The 16,500-nt window shown below is 41.7% G+C and overlaps 1 protein-coding gene across 7 annotated transcripts in view; it reads left to right on the plus strand.

The window, feature by feature from the left end:
• Positions 1-16,500, plus strand: part of CC2D2A (coiled-coil and C2 domain containing 2A) — a 144,901-nt gene that overhangs the window by 8,619 nt on the left and 119,782 nt on the right. For 5 of the 7 annotated variants that reach the window (XM_032272885.1, XM_032272850.1, XM_032272859.1 and 2 more), the window contains exons 3-4: positions 827-910; positions 2,820-2,943. In XM_032272885.1, coding sequence (XP_032128776.1) covers positions 827-910; positions 2,820-2,943 — 208 coding nt within the window. Of the gene's footprint in view, positions 1-826; positions 911-1,074; positions 1,415-2,819; positions 2,944-16,500 lie in introns of those variants that run through there. The other 2 variants (XM_032272856.1, XM_032272880.1) reach the window with 2 other exon arrangements.

Here is a 16,500-nt window from a genome sequence, read left to right on the forward strand (position 1 = left end):
CAAGAGCAAAAATCCATCTCAAAGAAAAGAAAAAAAAAATTCTAATTTTAGGAAAAAAATTCTAGTAAGTTTGGTGTACCACAGAGAGGTTCTGTGTTTATTTTGCAACTTCCCGGTCACCCAGAGGCACTTGTGCCCCAATTTATAAAACTCTAGGACTAAAAACTTTAGAGCTTGAAGACTTTAGAGCCTTCAGCTATAATATTTTATGACTAAAACATTAGAAAGTATAAGGTGGAAAGAGAAAATAAAGTCTGCGCTGTTAAAGGATTTTTTTCCTTTTCAAAAAAATCTGCCAAAATTTCCTTTACATTGAAGCTTTTTTGATGGTGTAACATATATAATTATCCTTTTCCTGCTGGTAAGGCTAGAAGCAGAAAAACTTAACCTGTGAAATCCCTAATATGAATCTGATGTCTGTCCTGGGCCATGGTTCTCTGTCTGTCCTAGCAGATTCACTTCTTAGTCGCCTTTCTTAGATGGTGACTTTTAAGAACAGACAGCATGTGGCTTTCAATTCTGTGTCCCAGAGCCTGGAACATAGTAAATGCTCAATAAATGTTGTATGCATAAATGAGGACCTGGAGCAATGGAAGATGCAACATCATCTCATTTATAATGTTCCAATATGGATACGACTTTTCGAAAACATGTCTGTGTTGAGAAGAGTGGATGACAATAGCCACACAGATTAACTGTCTCCTCACTCACACTCGGCACTGCTGGAGGGAAGCCCAGGGTCAAGATGGGAGTTTTCATTTTAAAACATAAAAGTCATACCTCTCTTCCTGTCTTAAGATTCTCTCCCTTTTGCATTTAAACAAAGGAGTTCATTGAAAATGATGAGGATGCAGACATGGAAAGACCGAAGAAGAACTCAAAGGTTCGAAGACAGCCAAGAAAGAAACAGGTAGGACGTGACAAGAAACTGTGTCTGTGTATTATGTCATTGATCAACAACCCGCCTGCATCCCCAGGGCCATACAGAATCCACAAGGGCAGCCTTCTTTCTGTTGGTACCAACTTTTGGCCTGCTCCTGGGGACTGTGAGGCAGGGATGCAGACGGATTGTCCAGGGTGCAGGAGCCTGGTACAGAGACTTGTAGATGAGCCTCACAATCAGGTGGGGGTCTATACCTGAGCATTTTTACTCTAAGTTTTCTCCCATCTCCTGAGAGAGGAGTCTAGAAAAGACGGAAGGAGCCTGTTTTAGTGTTTCACTGTAGGCCATAGACTATGCTGGGCAGTAGATGGCAGTACAGGATTACAAATCTTGGGGAACTCCCTCTTTCCAACTCCAAGCCCAAATTCCACCTTAGTCTGAGGCAGAAGCCAACTCCTTTCTCCGGAGCCTGCTGGCAGATCCTTCCCCTCCTAGGCTGGGAGCATCCTGTGCAGGGTAAATCTTTTCAAGGTAAGTCCTTGGTAAGGAGTTGTCCTCTGAGAAGGGAGGCAGGGAAGCAGCTATTGTGGATGGGTGCTCTGTTTGGAACAATCGAGATGCCAGCAGGGAAGGGAGGGGTGGGAAGCGCCATTTTGAGCCAGCAGTCACGTGAAGGGGCTGCAGAGAAGGGTGGCAGGAGAGATGAGCAGAGCACAGGGAGACAGAAAGACCTCCCTCCCAGCTTCCCCCTTGCTCAGCAGACTTTTGCTGGGGCAAGCTGGGCAGAGTCACTTTCAGCCTTTCCTGCAGGCTGGGATGAAGGCTCCCAAGGGAGGATCCAGGAGGTTGGGGAGGTGCTGCCTGGCCATGTGGGCTAGCTCTCCAGCCATTCCTGGGGACTGAGCAGACGGACAGCCAGACACAGCTCCAAAGCTTTAACCCCTTCCTAGGGGGTCAGTCTGCAGCTCTACAGCCCAGGGCAAGGGGCCATGGAGGCAGTAGATGAAAAGAGTTCAAACCCTTAGCTCCAGAGTCATAGGCACAGGGAGCAGTGAGTGACCAGTGCCAAGGCTGCCGTGGAGCTTAGACTGAAGAGGAGAAAGGGGCAAGGATGGAGAAGGGAACATAACAGCTCTCAAATGCTAAGTGATTTATGGGCCAGGTTTGGAACTTTATAGGTTGGGAGCATTGCAAGGAATGTAGCTGCATTCCACAATCAGAATCACATGAGGACCTTTTTTTTAAATATAAATTCCACCCCAATTTACATCAGAATCTCTGTGCTTTGTACAATGACTCATCCATTGTAGCATCTCAACAAATGGGCTCTTTTTATTATACATATTTTTTTAACAGATAAGAAAGCAATGTATAAGAAAGTTAAATAACTTGCCCAAAGTCCCACAGTTAATCTGAGTTTGGAGGCAAGCTTTAGGCTGTCTGTCCTCAAAGGTGTTATTGCCAATTCTGCTTCCTTGATTTCCTTCACTGAGAGTTTGGGGAAGGAACCAGAGCTCTTCCTGGGGGTGCCCAAAGGGTGGACTAAATATTTGCCCTGAATTATCCAGAGACACTTTAGCTGCTGTTTGCAAATTATTTGAAGTTGGGGACAAACTGTTTGTGATTTTCCCGCTTTTCTTTCCTCCAAATTTCTGCAGAGCTCTACACGTTACCTAGAAAAAGTGAAAATAATCATGTCATTTGGGGATGCCTCCGTAATTTCACAAGAGCATTTCTAGAAGAACTGTGGGTTGGCACCTCTTCCCTGGGGCGGGGGGAGAGGGTACCCGTAGTGAGTCACGTGACAGGGACTGTGGTTATCCAGATATGAATAGTACTAAGGCCTGTCCCCTCACTGGTGACCCATTTTCCCAAGAGCGGAACAGACTCAAATGAAGTCCTGGGAGTCTCTGAACCTCTGACCTTCTTCCTCCAGCCACCAACTACTGTCCCTGAGGAAATGGTGTCCGAAAAGTCCCACCTTGGCAACCAGCAGGAGCCTGTGCAAGAGGAGCCCAAGACCTGCCTCCTGAGTATGACAGCCCGGAGAGGCCCACGGAGTAAGTGCCTCTCTTCCATTCAGCTGGTGCTTGTTAATTGCCTACTGTGAGCTCAGCCCAGAGCACTATAGGGATTTTTTTGTGAGTGTTATTTTTCATGCATTGCCACTGCTGCTCCACCCTCTTTACCCCAGCTTGGTGAGTAACTTTCTAGGTTAATCCCTGCTGAGGAGACGGGACACATTGCTTCAAGATGTGTTTCTATAACCACATAATGTTCTTTGGATGTTTATCCCCTCCAAATCTGAAATGTGACCTTCAATGTTAGAGGTAGGGCCTAGTGGGCGTTGTCTGGGTCATGGGGGCACAACTCATGAATGGCTTGGTGTTGTCCTCTGGTAATGAATTCTTGCTCTATTCACTCATAGGACAGCTGGTTGTTAGAAAGAGCTTGGGTGGTGGCTCACGCCTGTAATCCCAGCACTTTGAGAGGCTGAGGCAGGTGGATCACGAGGTCAGGAGTTTGAAACCACCCTGGTCAACATGGTGAAACCCCATCTCTACTAAAAATACAAACATTAGCTGGGTGTGGTGGCACGTGCCTGTAATCTCAGCTACCTGGGAGGCTGAGGCAGGAGAATTGCTTGAACCTGGGAAGCACAGGCTGCAGTGAGCCGAGATCGCACCAAAGTACTCCAGCTTGGGCAACAGAGCAAGACTCCACCTCAGAGAAAAAGAAAAAAAAGAGCCTGGAACCTCCTCCCCTGTCTCTTGCTCCCTCTCTCACGATGTGACATGCCTTTCCCCACTGCCCTTCCCCTTCTGTCATAAGTGAAAGCTTCCTAAGGCCTCACCAGCAGCAAATGCTGGTACGAGGCTTATTGTACAGTCTGCAGAACAGTGAACCAAAGTAAGCCTCTTTTCTTTATAAAGTACCCAGTCTCCAATATTCCTTTATAGCAATGCAAAATGGACTAACACAGTACATAAGTTAGGGATCATTTATTAGAATAGAAATTAAATATGCAGAAACTCAAAGAAAGATAAAATTGTTAGGGAAGACATATGTATCAACTGAGTGAGGCTTGAATCAGATGCTTGGAAGAAATGAGGGAGGTTTCTGAGGCTCCTGGTGACCTTGCCATTGAGGACACATACACTTCTCCCCCTACACATGCCTTTCCTTCTTCCCCAGTACAATGAAAGTCATGAATTACCTACTTATTTTTGAGAAAATGACCACCCTTCAGGCATTACTTTTCATGAAAAGTAGATTAGACAAGAGGAGAAGTGTTACACTTTTTAATTGTTACATAATTGTTAGAATGTTTTCCCTTTGGCAAAGTTGAGAAATAAGTAACTGTTGGAAACTAGAGGACTTTGGAAGCAAGTTGACTCTTAGATTGGAAAAATATGGTTCTAATCTAAGAGCAATGATACAATGAGAGCTGTTATGAATTAATAAAAACAGAACAAAGTTTATCTCATGGCTCTTTTGCTAAATGTTCAAAATTATTTATTATTGAGCATTACAACTTGTCAGTTCAGGCTGCCATAACAAAATACCATAGACTGGGGGTCTTAAACACCAAACATTAATTTTCTCATTGTTCTGAAGGCTGGAAGTCCGAGATCAGGGTGCCAGCATGGCCGGTTTCCAGTGAGGCCTTCCTTTGTGGGCTAGCTGGTGGCCACCATCTTGCTTTGTGCTCACATGACCTCTTCTCTGTGTCTGCATTGGGGGAGGGGAAGGCTCTGGTGCCTCTTCTTATAAGGACACTAATCCTAATCCTATCAGGGTCCCTTCCTTATGATCTCATTTGACCTTAATTACCTCCTATAGGTCCTGTCTCTAAATGCAGTCACACTGGGGGAGAAGACTTCAACATATATATTTTTAGAGGGGGACACAATGCAGTCCTTAGCACAGCTATTGGATATTTAATTATTTATTTTAAAATCAAGGGGAAAACCTGCCAGAAGAGGTGGCCAGCAATCAAGGCTCTGTGGCATAAAAAGTGAACAATTTTCTAATCTGTAAAATGAAGAAGATACTGTCCAGTGTCACCATGGAGATGATCTGTGCATTAGTCACTTCCCCCACAAAAAGCAGTATTTCTGAATTGGAGAATGAAAAGGTATGGAATAGACAGAAGGCTGAGACCTGCCTGCCGGAGCCACACCACAGCCAGCCAGTGTCTGGGAAGCCCTGGTTGGAGCTGGAAGCTGCTGATGAATTGGTAGCACTGATGATCCAAGACAAACAGAAGACATCCCCAGCAGTGAGAGGTGGAGCACATGGTGGATAAGGAGCCTGTGGAGCCTGGCAGCTGTCAGAAATGAGAAGTCAAAGCCAGCAGAGTCAAGAGAGCAGAGGAAGTATTATTATTCCAGTGACATTAGAGTGGGAGACAGACAAGTATCAGGGAATGATGGGTGCTGGGAGAAACGACAGAGTGCAGGACTGCCCTAGGCAGGCAAGGGTGGCAAGGGAGGTGACAGAGGAATGGAGCCTCCACATGTGGAGGAGTCTGCATGGGGAGATTCAGGACTTGGAAACACACAGATGCATGTGCAGAAAAGACAGAGAGGGTCGAGAGCAAGATAGAAGGAGCCATGTACTTTATGATCCAGTCTTGAAAATCACCTATCAGTGCTTTCAACATATTTGTTAGAAGCATGTCCCTAAATCCAGCCCACATTTAAATAAAATCAGACTCCTTCTTTTGAAAGAAGGAAGTCAAAGAATGTATGGACATTTTTACTACCACATTAATTTTCTTTAAAACTGTTCTTTTTTAAAAAAATTGCATTTTAGGCTTGGGGTACATGTGAAGAACATGCAAGATTGTTGCATAGGTACACACATGGCAGTGTGATTTGCTGCCTTCCTCCCCATCACCTATATCTGGCATTTCTCCCTATGCTATCTCTCCCCAACTCCCCACCCCTCACTGTCCTTCCCCTATTTCCCCCCAACAGACCCCAATGTGTGATGCTCCCCTCCCTGTGTCCATGTTCATTGTTTAACACCCACCTATGAGTGAGAACATTTGGTGTTGGATTTTCTGTTCTTGCGTCAGTTTGCTGAGAATTATGGTTTCCAGTTCATCCATGTCATTACAAAGGACACGAACTCATCGTTTTTTATGGCTGCATAGTATTCCATGGTGTGTATGTGCCACATTTTCCCTGTCCAGTCTATCATCGATACCTCACTTTTCTACTCAGAAATCTTATCTTACATTATATAAAATCCACACTCTCTTAGTTATTCCAGGTTCTAAGATCCTATGCAGTTGGGCACCGTCCAGTTGTATTTTCCACCCTTTTCCAGCATGCCCCACTTTGGTTGACTCCTTACTGGCCTCCACATGCCTTATGACCATCTGAGCATTCCCGGGCTTTGGTTCCCACCTAAAGACATTTCTCCACTTGTCTCTTTATGGAGCTTGTGACTGAAAGGCAATCGAGGTGTTGCAGTTAAAACCATAGGCTTTGGCTTAGACAACTGTGGGTACCAGCGTCTACCTGTCTTACTCCCTTGGGCAAGTTCTCCAACCTCCTTAAACTTTAGTTTCTTTATTTGTAAAATAAGGACAATAATAGATTGCATGAACACTGCCACAGAGTTTATACTCCAGTTGTGGGAGGAATGAGAGGAAAAAAAGAGAAAAATGAAGTAAACTAGATAAACATAGAGTACAGCAGGTATGAGAAGTGCTGAAGAGAAAGGTAAAGAATAAGCTGGCAGGACTGCAATGGCAGTGAGGAGATGAGGTGCATTTATGAAAGGAAATGAGAGCTCCCCAAGGGGAGAATGTTCCAGGCAGTGGTCTTAAAGCAGGAATGTGCTTGGGATGTTAAGCAACAGCCAGGAGGCAAGGGTGGTGGAAAGTGAGCAAGGAGAAGAAAAAAAAATTAAATCACAAGGGAGGAGGGGAATTGTACCCAGCCTAGTGGGCCCTGAGACTTTTAATCCGAATGAGATGAGCGTCATTGGAGGGTTCAAGCCCAGGACTGACATAATCAGACTTAAGGCTGAACGCTACTGTGCTGTGAGCAGACTTTGAAAGGAGCAAGGGCAGAAGCACAGAGACCAGGCAGAGGCCAACAGCAAAAATCAAGGTGGGAGTGATTGGGGAAGGGGACTGGCGGGTATCGGAAGGGGTGGAAAGAGTGTGGAAAATCTGGGTATTTGGAAGGTAGCGACAAATAGGTATATTTCTTGATTGAACAAGAATTATGAATCCAGGAATGTCGTGTCCATAGTTTTTGACTTGAGCTATTGGGAAAGTGGAGTAACTCTATTTTCCCAGTAGAGTTTGAGAGAAGGAAAAGATGGCAGAAAGGACAGGTTTTGGGGTAGAAATTGAATGGACATGCAAAGTTGGGATGCCTGTTGAATATCCAAGTGGACATGGATTTATGGATGTAGGGATCTGGTGGCTGGGGAGAGGTGGAGACTGGAGAGGGATTCCCTGACCTTTCAACTAGAATGTCCCTTTCCCACCTCTGTCCTCTTTCCTCTCTCCTGGCTCTATTTTCCTTCAGAGCACTTATCACCTCCTGGCATTTTTCAGTCAGCTGACTGTCTTGGTCATTAGAAGGAAAGCTCCCTGAGAGCAAGACTTTGTCTGCTATATCCATTGCTTGCTCCCCAGTGCAGTATTTGGAGCTTGATAAACATTTGTTGAAAAGCTGCCGTGGGTATAACAATAAATATTTAAGACAGGGTCCTGCCTCTGGCAACCATCATTCTACTCACTATCTCTATCAGACCAATTGTTTCAGCTCCCACATATGAGTGAAAACATGTAGAGTTGTCTTTCTGTGCCTGGCTTACTTCACGAATACAATGTCTTCCAGTTTCATCCATGTTGTTGCAAACTGAAAATTTTCATTCTTTTTTATGGCTGAATAATATTCCATTGTGTATATGTAGTATGTTTTCTTCATCCATCCATCCAGTGATGGACACTTAGGTTGATTCCATATCTTAACTGTTGTGGATAGTGCTGCAATAAAAACAGGAGTTCAGATGTCTCTTTGATATAGTGGTTTCTTTTCTTTTGGATATATACACAGCAGTGGGGTTGCTGGATCATAGAGTAGTTCTATTTTCAATTTTTTTAGAAAACTTCATATTGTTTTCCATAATGGCTGTACAAATTTACATTCTTACTAACAGTGTACAAGTATTCCCCTTTCTCTGCATCCTTGCCAGCATTTGTTATTTTTTGTCTTTTTGATGAAACCACAGTAAGATATCTTATTGTGGTTTAATTTGTATGTCCCTCATGATTAGTGAATTTGAGAATTTTTGCATATACCCGTTGGCCATTTGTATGTGTTCTTTTGAGAAATATCCATCAATATTTTTTGCCTATTTTTAATAAGATTATGTTTTATCTGTTGAGACATTTGAGTTCCTAGTATATTCTGAATATTAGTCTTCTTTCAGAGGAGTAATTTGCAAATATTTTTTCACATCTACTGAAATGATCATACATACTTTTTCCTTCATTCTGTTGATATGATGTAGTACTTTATTGATTTGCATATATTGAACTATCCTTGCATCCCTGGGATGAATCCCACATGATTATGAGGAATGATGTTAACGTGTTATTGAATACAGTTTGCTAGTATTTTGTTGATGATTTTTGCATCAGTGTGCATCAGAGATATTGGCTTGTAGGGTTTTTTGGTTGTCGTGTCTTTGTCCGGTTTTGGTATCAAGATAATACTGGCCTTATATCATAAGTTTACAAATATTACCTCCTTTGTGTTTTGGAATAGTTTGTGTAGGAATCATAATAGTTATTCTTTAAATGTTTGGTAAATTCAGGAGTGTAGCCATCAGTTCCTGAGCTTTTCTTTGAAGGAAGACACTTTTTATTACTGCCTCTATCTCAATACTTGTTTTATTATTTCTTCATGTTTCAATCTTGGTAGGTTGTATATGTCTAGAAATCTATCCATTTCTTCTGAGTTTCTAGAAGAAATATGGTGTATAGTTGCTCATAATAGTCTCTAATGATATTTAAATTTCTGTGGTATCAGTTGTAATGTCTCCATTTTTGTCTCTGATTTTATTTATGTGGGTCTTCTCTTTTTTCTTAATCTGGCTAAAATTTTGTCCATTTTGTTTATCTTTTCAAAACACAGTTTTTCATTTCACTGATCTTTTCTTTTTTTAAATTTCACTTTCATTTATTTCTGCTCTGATCTTTATTATTTTTCTTCTATTAATTTTGAGTCTTGATGTGCTCTTGATTTTCTGTTTCTTTAAGATGCATTGTGAGGTTATTTAAAATTTTTCTACATTTTTGGCATAGGTGTTTATTGCTATAAACTTCCCTTGGTAATGCTTTTGCTATACCCCATAGGTTTTGGTATGTGTGTTTCAATTTTCATTTGTCCCAAGAAATCTTTTATTTTTTTTAATGTCTTCATTGACCCAATCGTTGTTCTAGAGCATATTGTTTACTTTTAATTAACTTCTATAGTTTTCAGAGTTTCTCTTGTTATTGATTTCTCATTTTATTTTATTGTGTTAGAAAAGTTACCTGATATGATTTCAACACTTTTGAAATTTTTAAGACTTGTTTTGTAGCCTGACATATAGTCTATCCTTGAGCATGTTCCATGTGCTGTATTCTGCAGCTGTTGGATGAAATGTTCTTCAAATGTCTGTTAGTTTTACTTGCTTTATGATGCAGATTAAGTCCAATATTAGTTTGTTGATTTTCTCTCTAAATGACCTATCCAATGCTGAAAGGGGGTATTAAGATCCCCAACTATTTTTAGTGGTAGACTTTTGCATTGAGGTTTAGGTCTAATAATATTTGCTTTATATATCTGGGTGTCTCAGTATTGGGTGCATATGTATTTACAAGTATTATATCCTCTTGCTGAATTGACCCCTTTATCATTATATAATGACCTTCTTTGTCTCTTTTAACAGTTTTTGTCTTGAAATCTATTTTATCTGATATACATACAGCTAGCTACTCCTGCTCTTTTTACATTTCCATGTGCACAGAATAACTTTTTCTACCCCTTTATTTTCAGTCTATTTGCATCTTTATAAGTGAAGTGAGTCTCTTACAGGCAGCATATAGTTGGCTCTTGTTTTATTTTTATTTTATTTAATCTGTTCAGCCACTCTACATCTTTTAATTAGAGAATTTAATTCATTTATATTCAACACCATTATTCACAGGGAGGGACTTACTGCTGTCATTTTCTTATCTGTTTTCTGGTTGTTTTGTTCTTCCTCTCTTCCTTTCTCCCTTCTTCCTTTCTAAGAGTATAAGTAATTTTCTCTGATAGTATGTTACGAATTTTTTGCTTTTTTTTTTTTTTGTATCTGTTTCAGTTTTTTGCTCTGTGGTTACCATGAGCCTTGCAAATAACATCTTAAAACCAGTTATTTTAAGCTGATGACAACTTAACTCTGATTACAATGAAAAGAAAATAAGAAGCAAAAACTGAAAAACTCTATATTTAAACCCTAATTCCCCCTGCTTTTCTATTTTTTGTTGTTTCTACTTATCTCTTTTTGTTTTTTTTTTCCCCCATTTACTTATTTTATTGCATTTTAGGTTTTGGGGATACATGTGGAGAACATGCAAAATTGTTGCATAGGAACACACGTGGCAGTGTGATTTGCTGCCTTCCTCCCCATCACCTACATCTGGCATCTCTCCCCTTGCTATCTCTCCCCAGCTTCCCACCCCCCACACTCCCTCCCCTATTTCCCCCCAACTGACCCCAGTGTGTAGTGCTCCCCTCCCTGTGTCCATGTGTTCTCACTGTTCAACACCCGCCTATGAGTGAGAACATGCGGTGTTTGATCTTCTGCTCTTCTGTCAGTTTGCTGAGAATGATGGTTTCCAGGTTCATCCATGTCCCTACAAAGGACCCAAACTCATCGTTTTTGACGGCTGCATAATATTCCATGGTGTATATGTGCCACATTTTCCCTATCCAGTCTATCGTCGATGGGCATTTGGGTTGGTTCCAGGTCTTTGCTATTGTAAACAGTGCTGCAAGGAACATTCGTGTGCACGTGTCCTTATAGTAGAACGATTTGTAATCCTTTGGATATATACCCAGTAATGGGATTGCTGGGTCAAATGGAATTTCTATTTCTATGTCCTTGAGGAATCGCCACACTGTCTTCCACAATGGTTGAACTAATTTACACTCCCACCAACAGTGCAAAAGTGTTCCTATTTCTCCACATCCTCTCCAGCATCTGTTGTCTCCAGATTTTTTAATGTTCGCCATTCTTACCGGCGTGAGATGGTATCTCAATGTAGTTTTGATTTGCATTTCTCTGATGACCAGTGATGATGAGCATTTTTTCATATGTTTGTTGGCCTCACGTATGTCTTCTTTTATAAAGTGTCTGTTCATATCCTTTGCCCACTTTTGAATTGGCTTGTTAGTTTTTTTCTTGTAAATCTGCTTTAGTTCTTTGTAAATTTTGGATATCAGCCCTTTGTCAGATGGGTAAACTGCAAAAATTTTTTCCCAATCTGTTGGTTGCCGATTCACTCTAATGATTGTTTCTTTTGCTGTGCAGAAGCTGTGGAGTTTGATCAGGTCCCATTTGTCTATTTTGGCTTTTGTTGTCAATGCTTCTGGTGTTTTGGTCATGAAGTCCTTGCCTACACCTACGTCCTGAATGGTTTTGCCTAGATTTTCTTCTAGGGTTTTTATGGTGTTAGGTCTTATGTTTAAGTCTTTAATCCATCTGGAGTTAATTTTCGTGTAAGGTGTCAGGAAGGGGTCCAGTTTCTGCTTTCTGCACGTGGCTAGCCAGCTTTCCCAACACCATTTATTGAACAGGGAATCCTTTCCCCATTGCTTGTTTTTGTCTGGTTTGTCAAAGATCAGATGGTTGTAGATATGTTGTGTTGCCTCCGAGACCTCTGTTCTGTTCCATTGGTCTATATCTCTGTTTTGGTACCAGTACCATGCTGTTTTGATTACTGTAGCCTTGTAGTATAGTTTGAAGTCTGGTAATGTGATGCCCCCCGCTTTGTTTTTTTTTGCTTAGAATTGACTTGGCTATGCGGGCTCTCTTTTGGTTCCATATGAAGTTTAAGGTGGTTTTTTCCAGTTCTGCAAAGAAGGTCATTGGTAGCTTGATGGGGATGGCATTGAATCTGTAAATTACTTTGGGCAGTATGGCCATTTTCACGATATTGATTCTTCCTAACCATGAACATGGAATGTTGCTCCATCTGTTTGTGTCCTCTCTTATTTCGTTGAGCAGTGGCTTGTAGTTCTTCTTGAAGAGGTCCTTTACATTCCTTGTTAGTTGTGTTCCTAGGTATTTTATTCTCTTTGTGGCAATTGTGAATGGAAGTTTGTTCTTGATTTGGCTCTCTTTAAGTCTGTTATTGGTGTATAGGAATGCATGTGATTTTTGCACATTGATTTTGTATCCTGAGACTTTGCTGAACTTGCTTATCAGTTTCAGGAGATTAGGGGCTGAGATGATGGGGTCTTCTAGATATACAATCATGTCGTCTGCAAATAGAGACAATTTGACTTCCTCCTTTCCTATTTGAATGCCCTTTATTTCTTTTTCTTGCCTGATTGCTCTGTCTAGAACTTCTAATACTATATTGAATAGCAGTGGTGAGAGCGGGCATCCTTGTCTGGTGCCACATTTCAAGGGGAATGCTTCCAGTTTTTGCCCATTCAGTATGATATTGGCTGTTGGTTTGTCATAAATAGCTTTTATTATTTTGAGATACGTTCCATCGATACCTAGCTTATTGAGTGTTTTTAGCATAAAGGGCTGTTGAATTTTGTCAAAGGCCTTCTCTGCATCAATTGAGATAATCATGTTGTTTTTGTCTTTGGTTCTGTTTATGTGGTGAATTACGTTTATAGACTTGCGTATGTTGAACCAGCCTTGCATCCCTGGGATGAAGCCTACTTGATCATGGTGGATAAGCTTTTTGATGTGCTGTTACAATCGGCTTGTCAGTATTTTATTGAAGATTTTTGCATCTATCTTCATCATGGGTATTGGCCTGAAGTTTTCTTTTCTTGTTGAGTCTCTGCCGGGTTTTGGAATCAGGATGATGCTGGTGTCATAAAATGATTTGGGAAGAATTCCCTCTTTTTGTATTGTTTGGAATAGTTTCAGAAGAAATGGTACCAGCTCCTCTTTGTATGTCTGGTAGAATTCAGCTGTGAACCCATCTGGACCTGGGCTTTTTTTGGGTGGTAAGCTCTTCGTTGCTGCCTCAACTTCAGACCTTGTTATGGGTCTGTTCAGGGTTTCGGCTTCTTCCTGGTTTAGACTTGGCAGGAGGTAAGTGTCCAGGAATTTATCCATTTCTTCCAGGTTTATTAGTTTGTGTGCATAGAGTTGTTTGTAATAATCTCTGATGATGGTTTGAATTTCTGTGGAATCTGTGGTGATATCCCCTTTATCGTTTTTTATTGTATCAATTTGGTTATTCTCTCTTTTCTTTTTTATTAATCTGGCTAGTGGTCTGTCTATTTTGTTGATCTTTTCAAAAAACCAGCTCCTGGATTTATTGATTTTTTGAAGGGTTTTTTGTGTCTCTATCTCCTTCAGTCCTGCTCTGATCTTAGCTATTTCTTGTCTTCTGCTAGACTTTGAGTTTTTTTGATCTTGCTCCTCTAACTCTTTCAGTTTTGACGATAGGGTGTCAATTTTTGATCTCTCCTTGCTTCTCATGTGGGCACTTATTGCTATATATTTTCCTCTAGAGACTGCTTTAAATGTGTCCCAGAGATTCTGGTATGTTGTGTCTTCATTCTCGTTGGTTTCGAAGAACATCTTTATTTCTGCCTTCATTTCATTGTTTATCCAGTCAACATTCAAGAGCAAATTGTTCAGTTTCCATGAAGCTGTGCGGTTCTGAGTTCGTTTTTGAATTCTGAGTTCTAACTTGATTGCACTGTGGTCTGAGAGACTGTTTGTTATGATTTCCGTTCTTTTGCATTTGCTGAGGAGTGATTTACTCCCAATTATGTGGTCAATTTTAGAGTAGGTGTGATGTGGTGCTGAGAAGAATGTATATTTTGTGGCTTTGGGGTGGAGAGTTCTGTAAATGTCTATTAGGTTTGCTTGGTCCAGGTCTGAGTTCAAGTCCTGGATATCCTTGTTAATTTTCTGTCTGGTTGATCTGTCTAATGTTGACAATGGGGTGTTAAAGTCTCCCACTATTATTGTGTGGGAGTCTAAGTCTCTTTGTAAGTCATTAAGAACTTGCCTTATGTATCTGGGTGCTCCTGTATTGGGTGCATATATATTTAGGATCGTTAGCTCTTCTTGTTGCATTGATCCTTTTACCATTATGTAATGTCCCTCTTTGTCTCTTATGATCTTTGTTGCTTTAAAGTCTAATTTATCAGAGATGAGAATTGCAACTCCTGCTTTTTTTTGCTCTCCATTTGCTTGGTAAATCTTCCTCCATCCCTTTATTTTGAGCCTTTGTGTATCCTTGCATGTGAGATGGGTTTCCTGGATACAGCACACCGATGGGTTTTGTCTTTTTATCCAATTTGCCAGTCTGTGTCTTTTGATTGGGGCATTTAGTCCATTTACATTTAGGGTTAATATTGTTATGTGTGAATTTGATACTGCCATTTTAGTGCTAGCTGGCTGTTTTGCCCTTTAGTTGAGCTGGTACTTGTTGTTCCTTTATATGTGTAGAGCCTCTTTCAGGAGCTCTTGTAGAGCTGGTCTGGTGGTGACGAAATCTCTGAGTACTTGCATGTTCCCAAAGGATTTTATTTTTCCTTCACTTATGAAGCTTAGTTTGGCTGGATAGGAGATTCTGGGTTGAAAGTTCTTTTCTTTAAGGATGTTGAATATTGGCCCCCACTCTCTTCTGGCTTGTAGGGTTTCTGCTGAGAGATCTGCTGTGAGTCTGATGGGCTTCCCTTTATGGGTAACCCGACCTTTCTCTCTGGCTGCCCTTAGTATTTTCTCCTTCATTTCAACCCTGGTGAATCTGACGATTATGTGCCTTGGGGTTGCTCTTCTTGACGAATATCTTTGTGGTGTTCTCTGTATTTCCTGGACTTGAATGTTTGCCTGCCTTGCTAGGTTGGGGAAGTTTTCCTGGATAATATCCTGAAGAGTATTTTCCAGCTTGGATTCATTCTCTTCGTCGCATTCGGGTACGCCTATCAAACGTAGATTAGGTCTTTTCACATAGCCCCACATTTCTTGGAGACTTTGTTCATTCCTTTTTACCCTTTTTTCTCCAGTCTTGCCTTCCCGTTTTATTTCATTGAGTTGATCTTCGACCTCTGATATCCTTTCTTCTGCTTGGTCAATTCGGCTGTTGATACTTGTGCATGCTTCACGAAGTTCTCGTGTTGTATTTTTCGGCTCCATCAATTCACTTATATTCCTTTCTATTTTGTCCATTCTTGTTAGCATTTCGTCAAATCTTTTTTCAAGGTTCTTAGTTTCTTTGCATTTGGTTAGAACATGTTCTTTAAGTTCACAGAAGTTTCTTACTACCCACCTTCTGAAGTCTGATTCTGTCATTTCATCACATTCGTTCTCCATCCAACCTTGTTCCCTTGCTGGTGAGGAGTTGTGATCCCTTTTAGGAGGAGAGGTGTTCTGGTTTCGGGTGTTTTCATCCTTTTTGCGCTGGTTTCTTCCCATCTTTAAGGATTTATCCACCTGTCGACTTTGTAGTTGCTGGCTTTCCGATTGGGTCTCAAATCTTTCAGATTGACGTTCTGTTTGTTGATGATGAGGTTATTTCTGTTTCTTGGTTTTCCTTCTGACAGTCTGGCCCCTCTGCTGTAGGTCTGCTGAGGTTCACTCCAGGCCCTGCTTGCCTGGGGTTCACCTGCAGCAGCTGCTGAACAGCAAGGGTTGTTACCAGTTTTCTTCTTCTGCTATCTTTGTCCCAGAAGGATACCCGCCTAGTGTCAATCTGATCTCTCTTTTATGAGGTGTCTTTTTGGATAGATAGGGTTCAGGGAGCTGCTTGAGGAGACGGTCTCTTCTTTATAGGAGCTCAAATTGTGAGATGCGAGCTCTGTTGTTGTTCATTCAGAGCTGCTAGGCAGGTACTTTTAGGTCTGCTGCAGCTGAACTCATAAACTGCTTTTTGTTCCCAGGTGCTCTGTCCCAGGGATTTAGGGCTTTATTTATGAGTTTCCGTTATGCTGCCGCCTTCTTTTTTTTTTTTTTTTTTTTTTTCCTTCAGACCTGCCCAGCCCAGCAAGGAGGCAGCCTAGTCACTGTCGGCCTATAGCAGCTTTGCTGAGCTGCTGTGGGCTTCGCCCAGCTGCCGAGTGAACTTCCCTGCAGTCCTGTTTATATGGGTGTAGTTAGAACTGCTTTGGAGATGGTGGCCTGCCTCTGTTGGGGCGGAGTCTCTGCTGTGGCGGGTTGCCTTGGCAACGGCGGGCTGCCTCAGCAATGGTGGGTTGCCTTGGCAACGGCGGGCTGCCTCGGTAATGGCGGACGCCCCTCCCCCACAGAGCTGGACCGTCCCGGATTCAGCTGCGCTTGATGTGAAACTCTCAATCCAGAGTTTCTGGTTGCTGTTCTTTTGTGGGGGTGGGACCAGCCAAGCCTGA

Source organism: Sapajus apella, unplaced genomic scaffold (genome assembly GCF_009761245.1).
Source record: "Sapajus apella isolate SASKATOON/1434 unplaced genomic scaffold, GSC_monkey_1.0 scaffold5, whole genome shotgun sequence".
Lineage (NCBI taxonomy): Eukaryota > Metazoa > Chordata > Mammalia > Primates > Cebidae > Sapajus > Sapajus apella.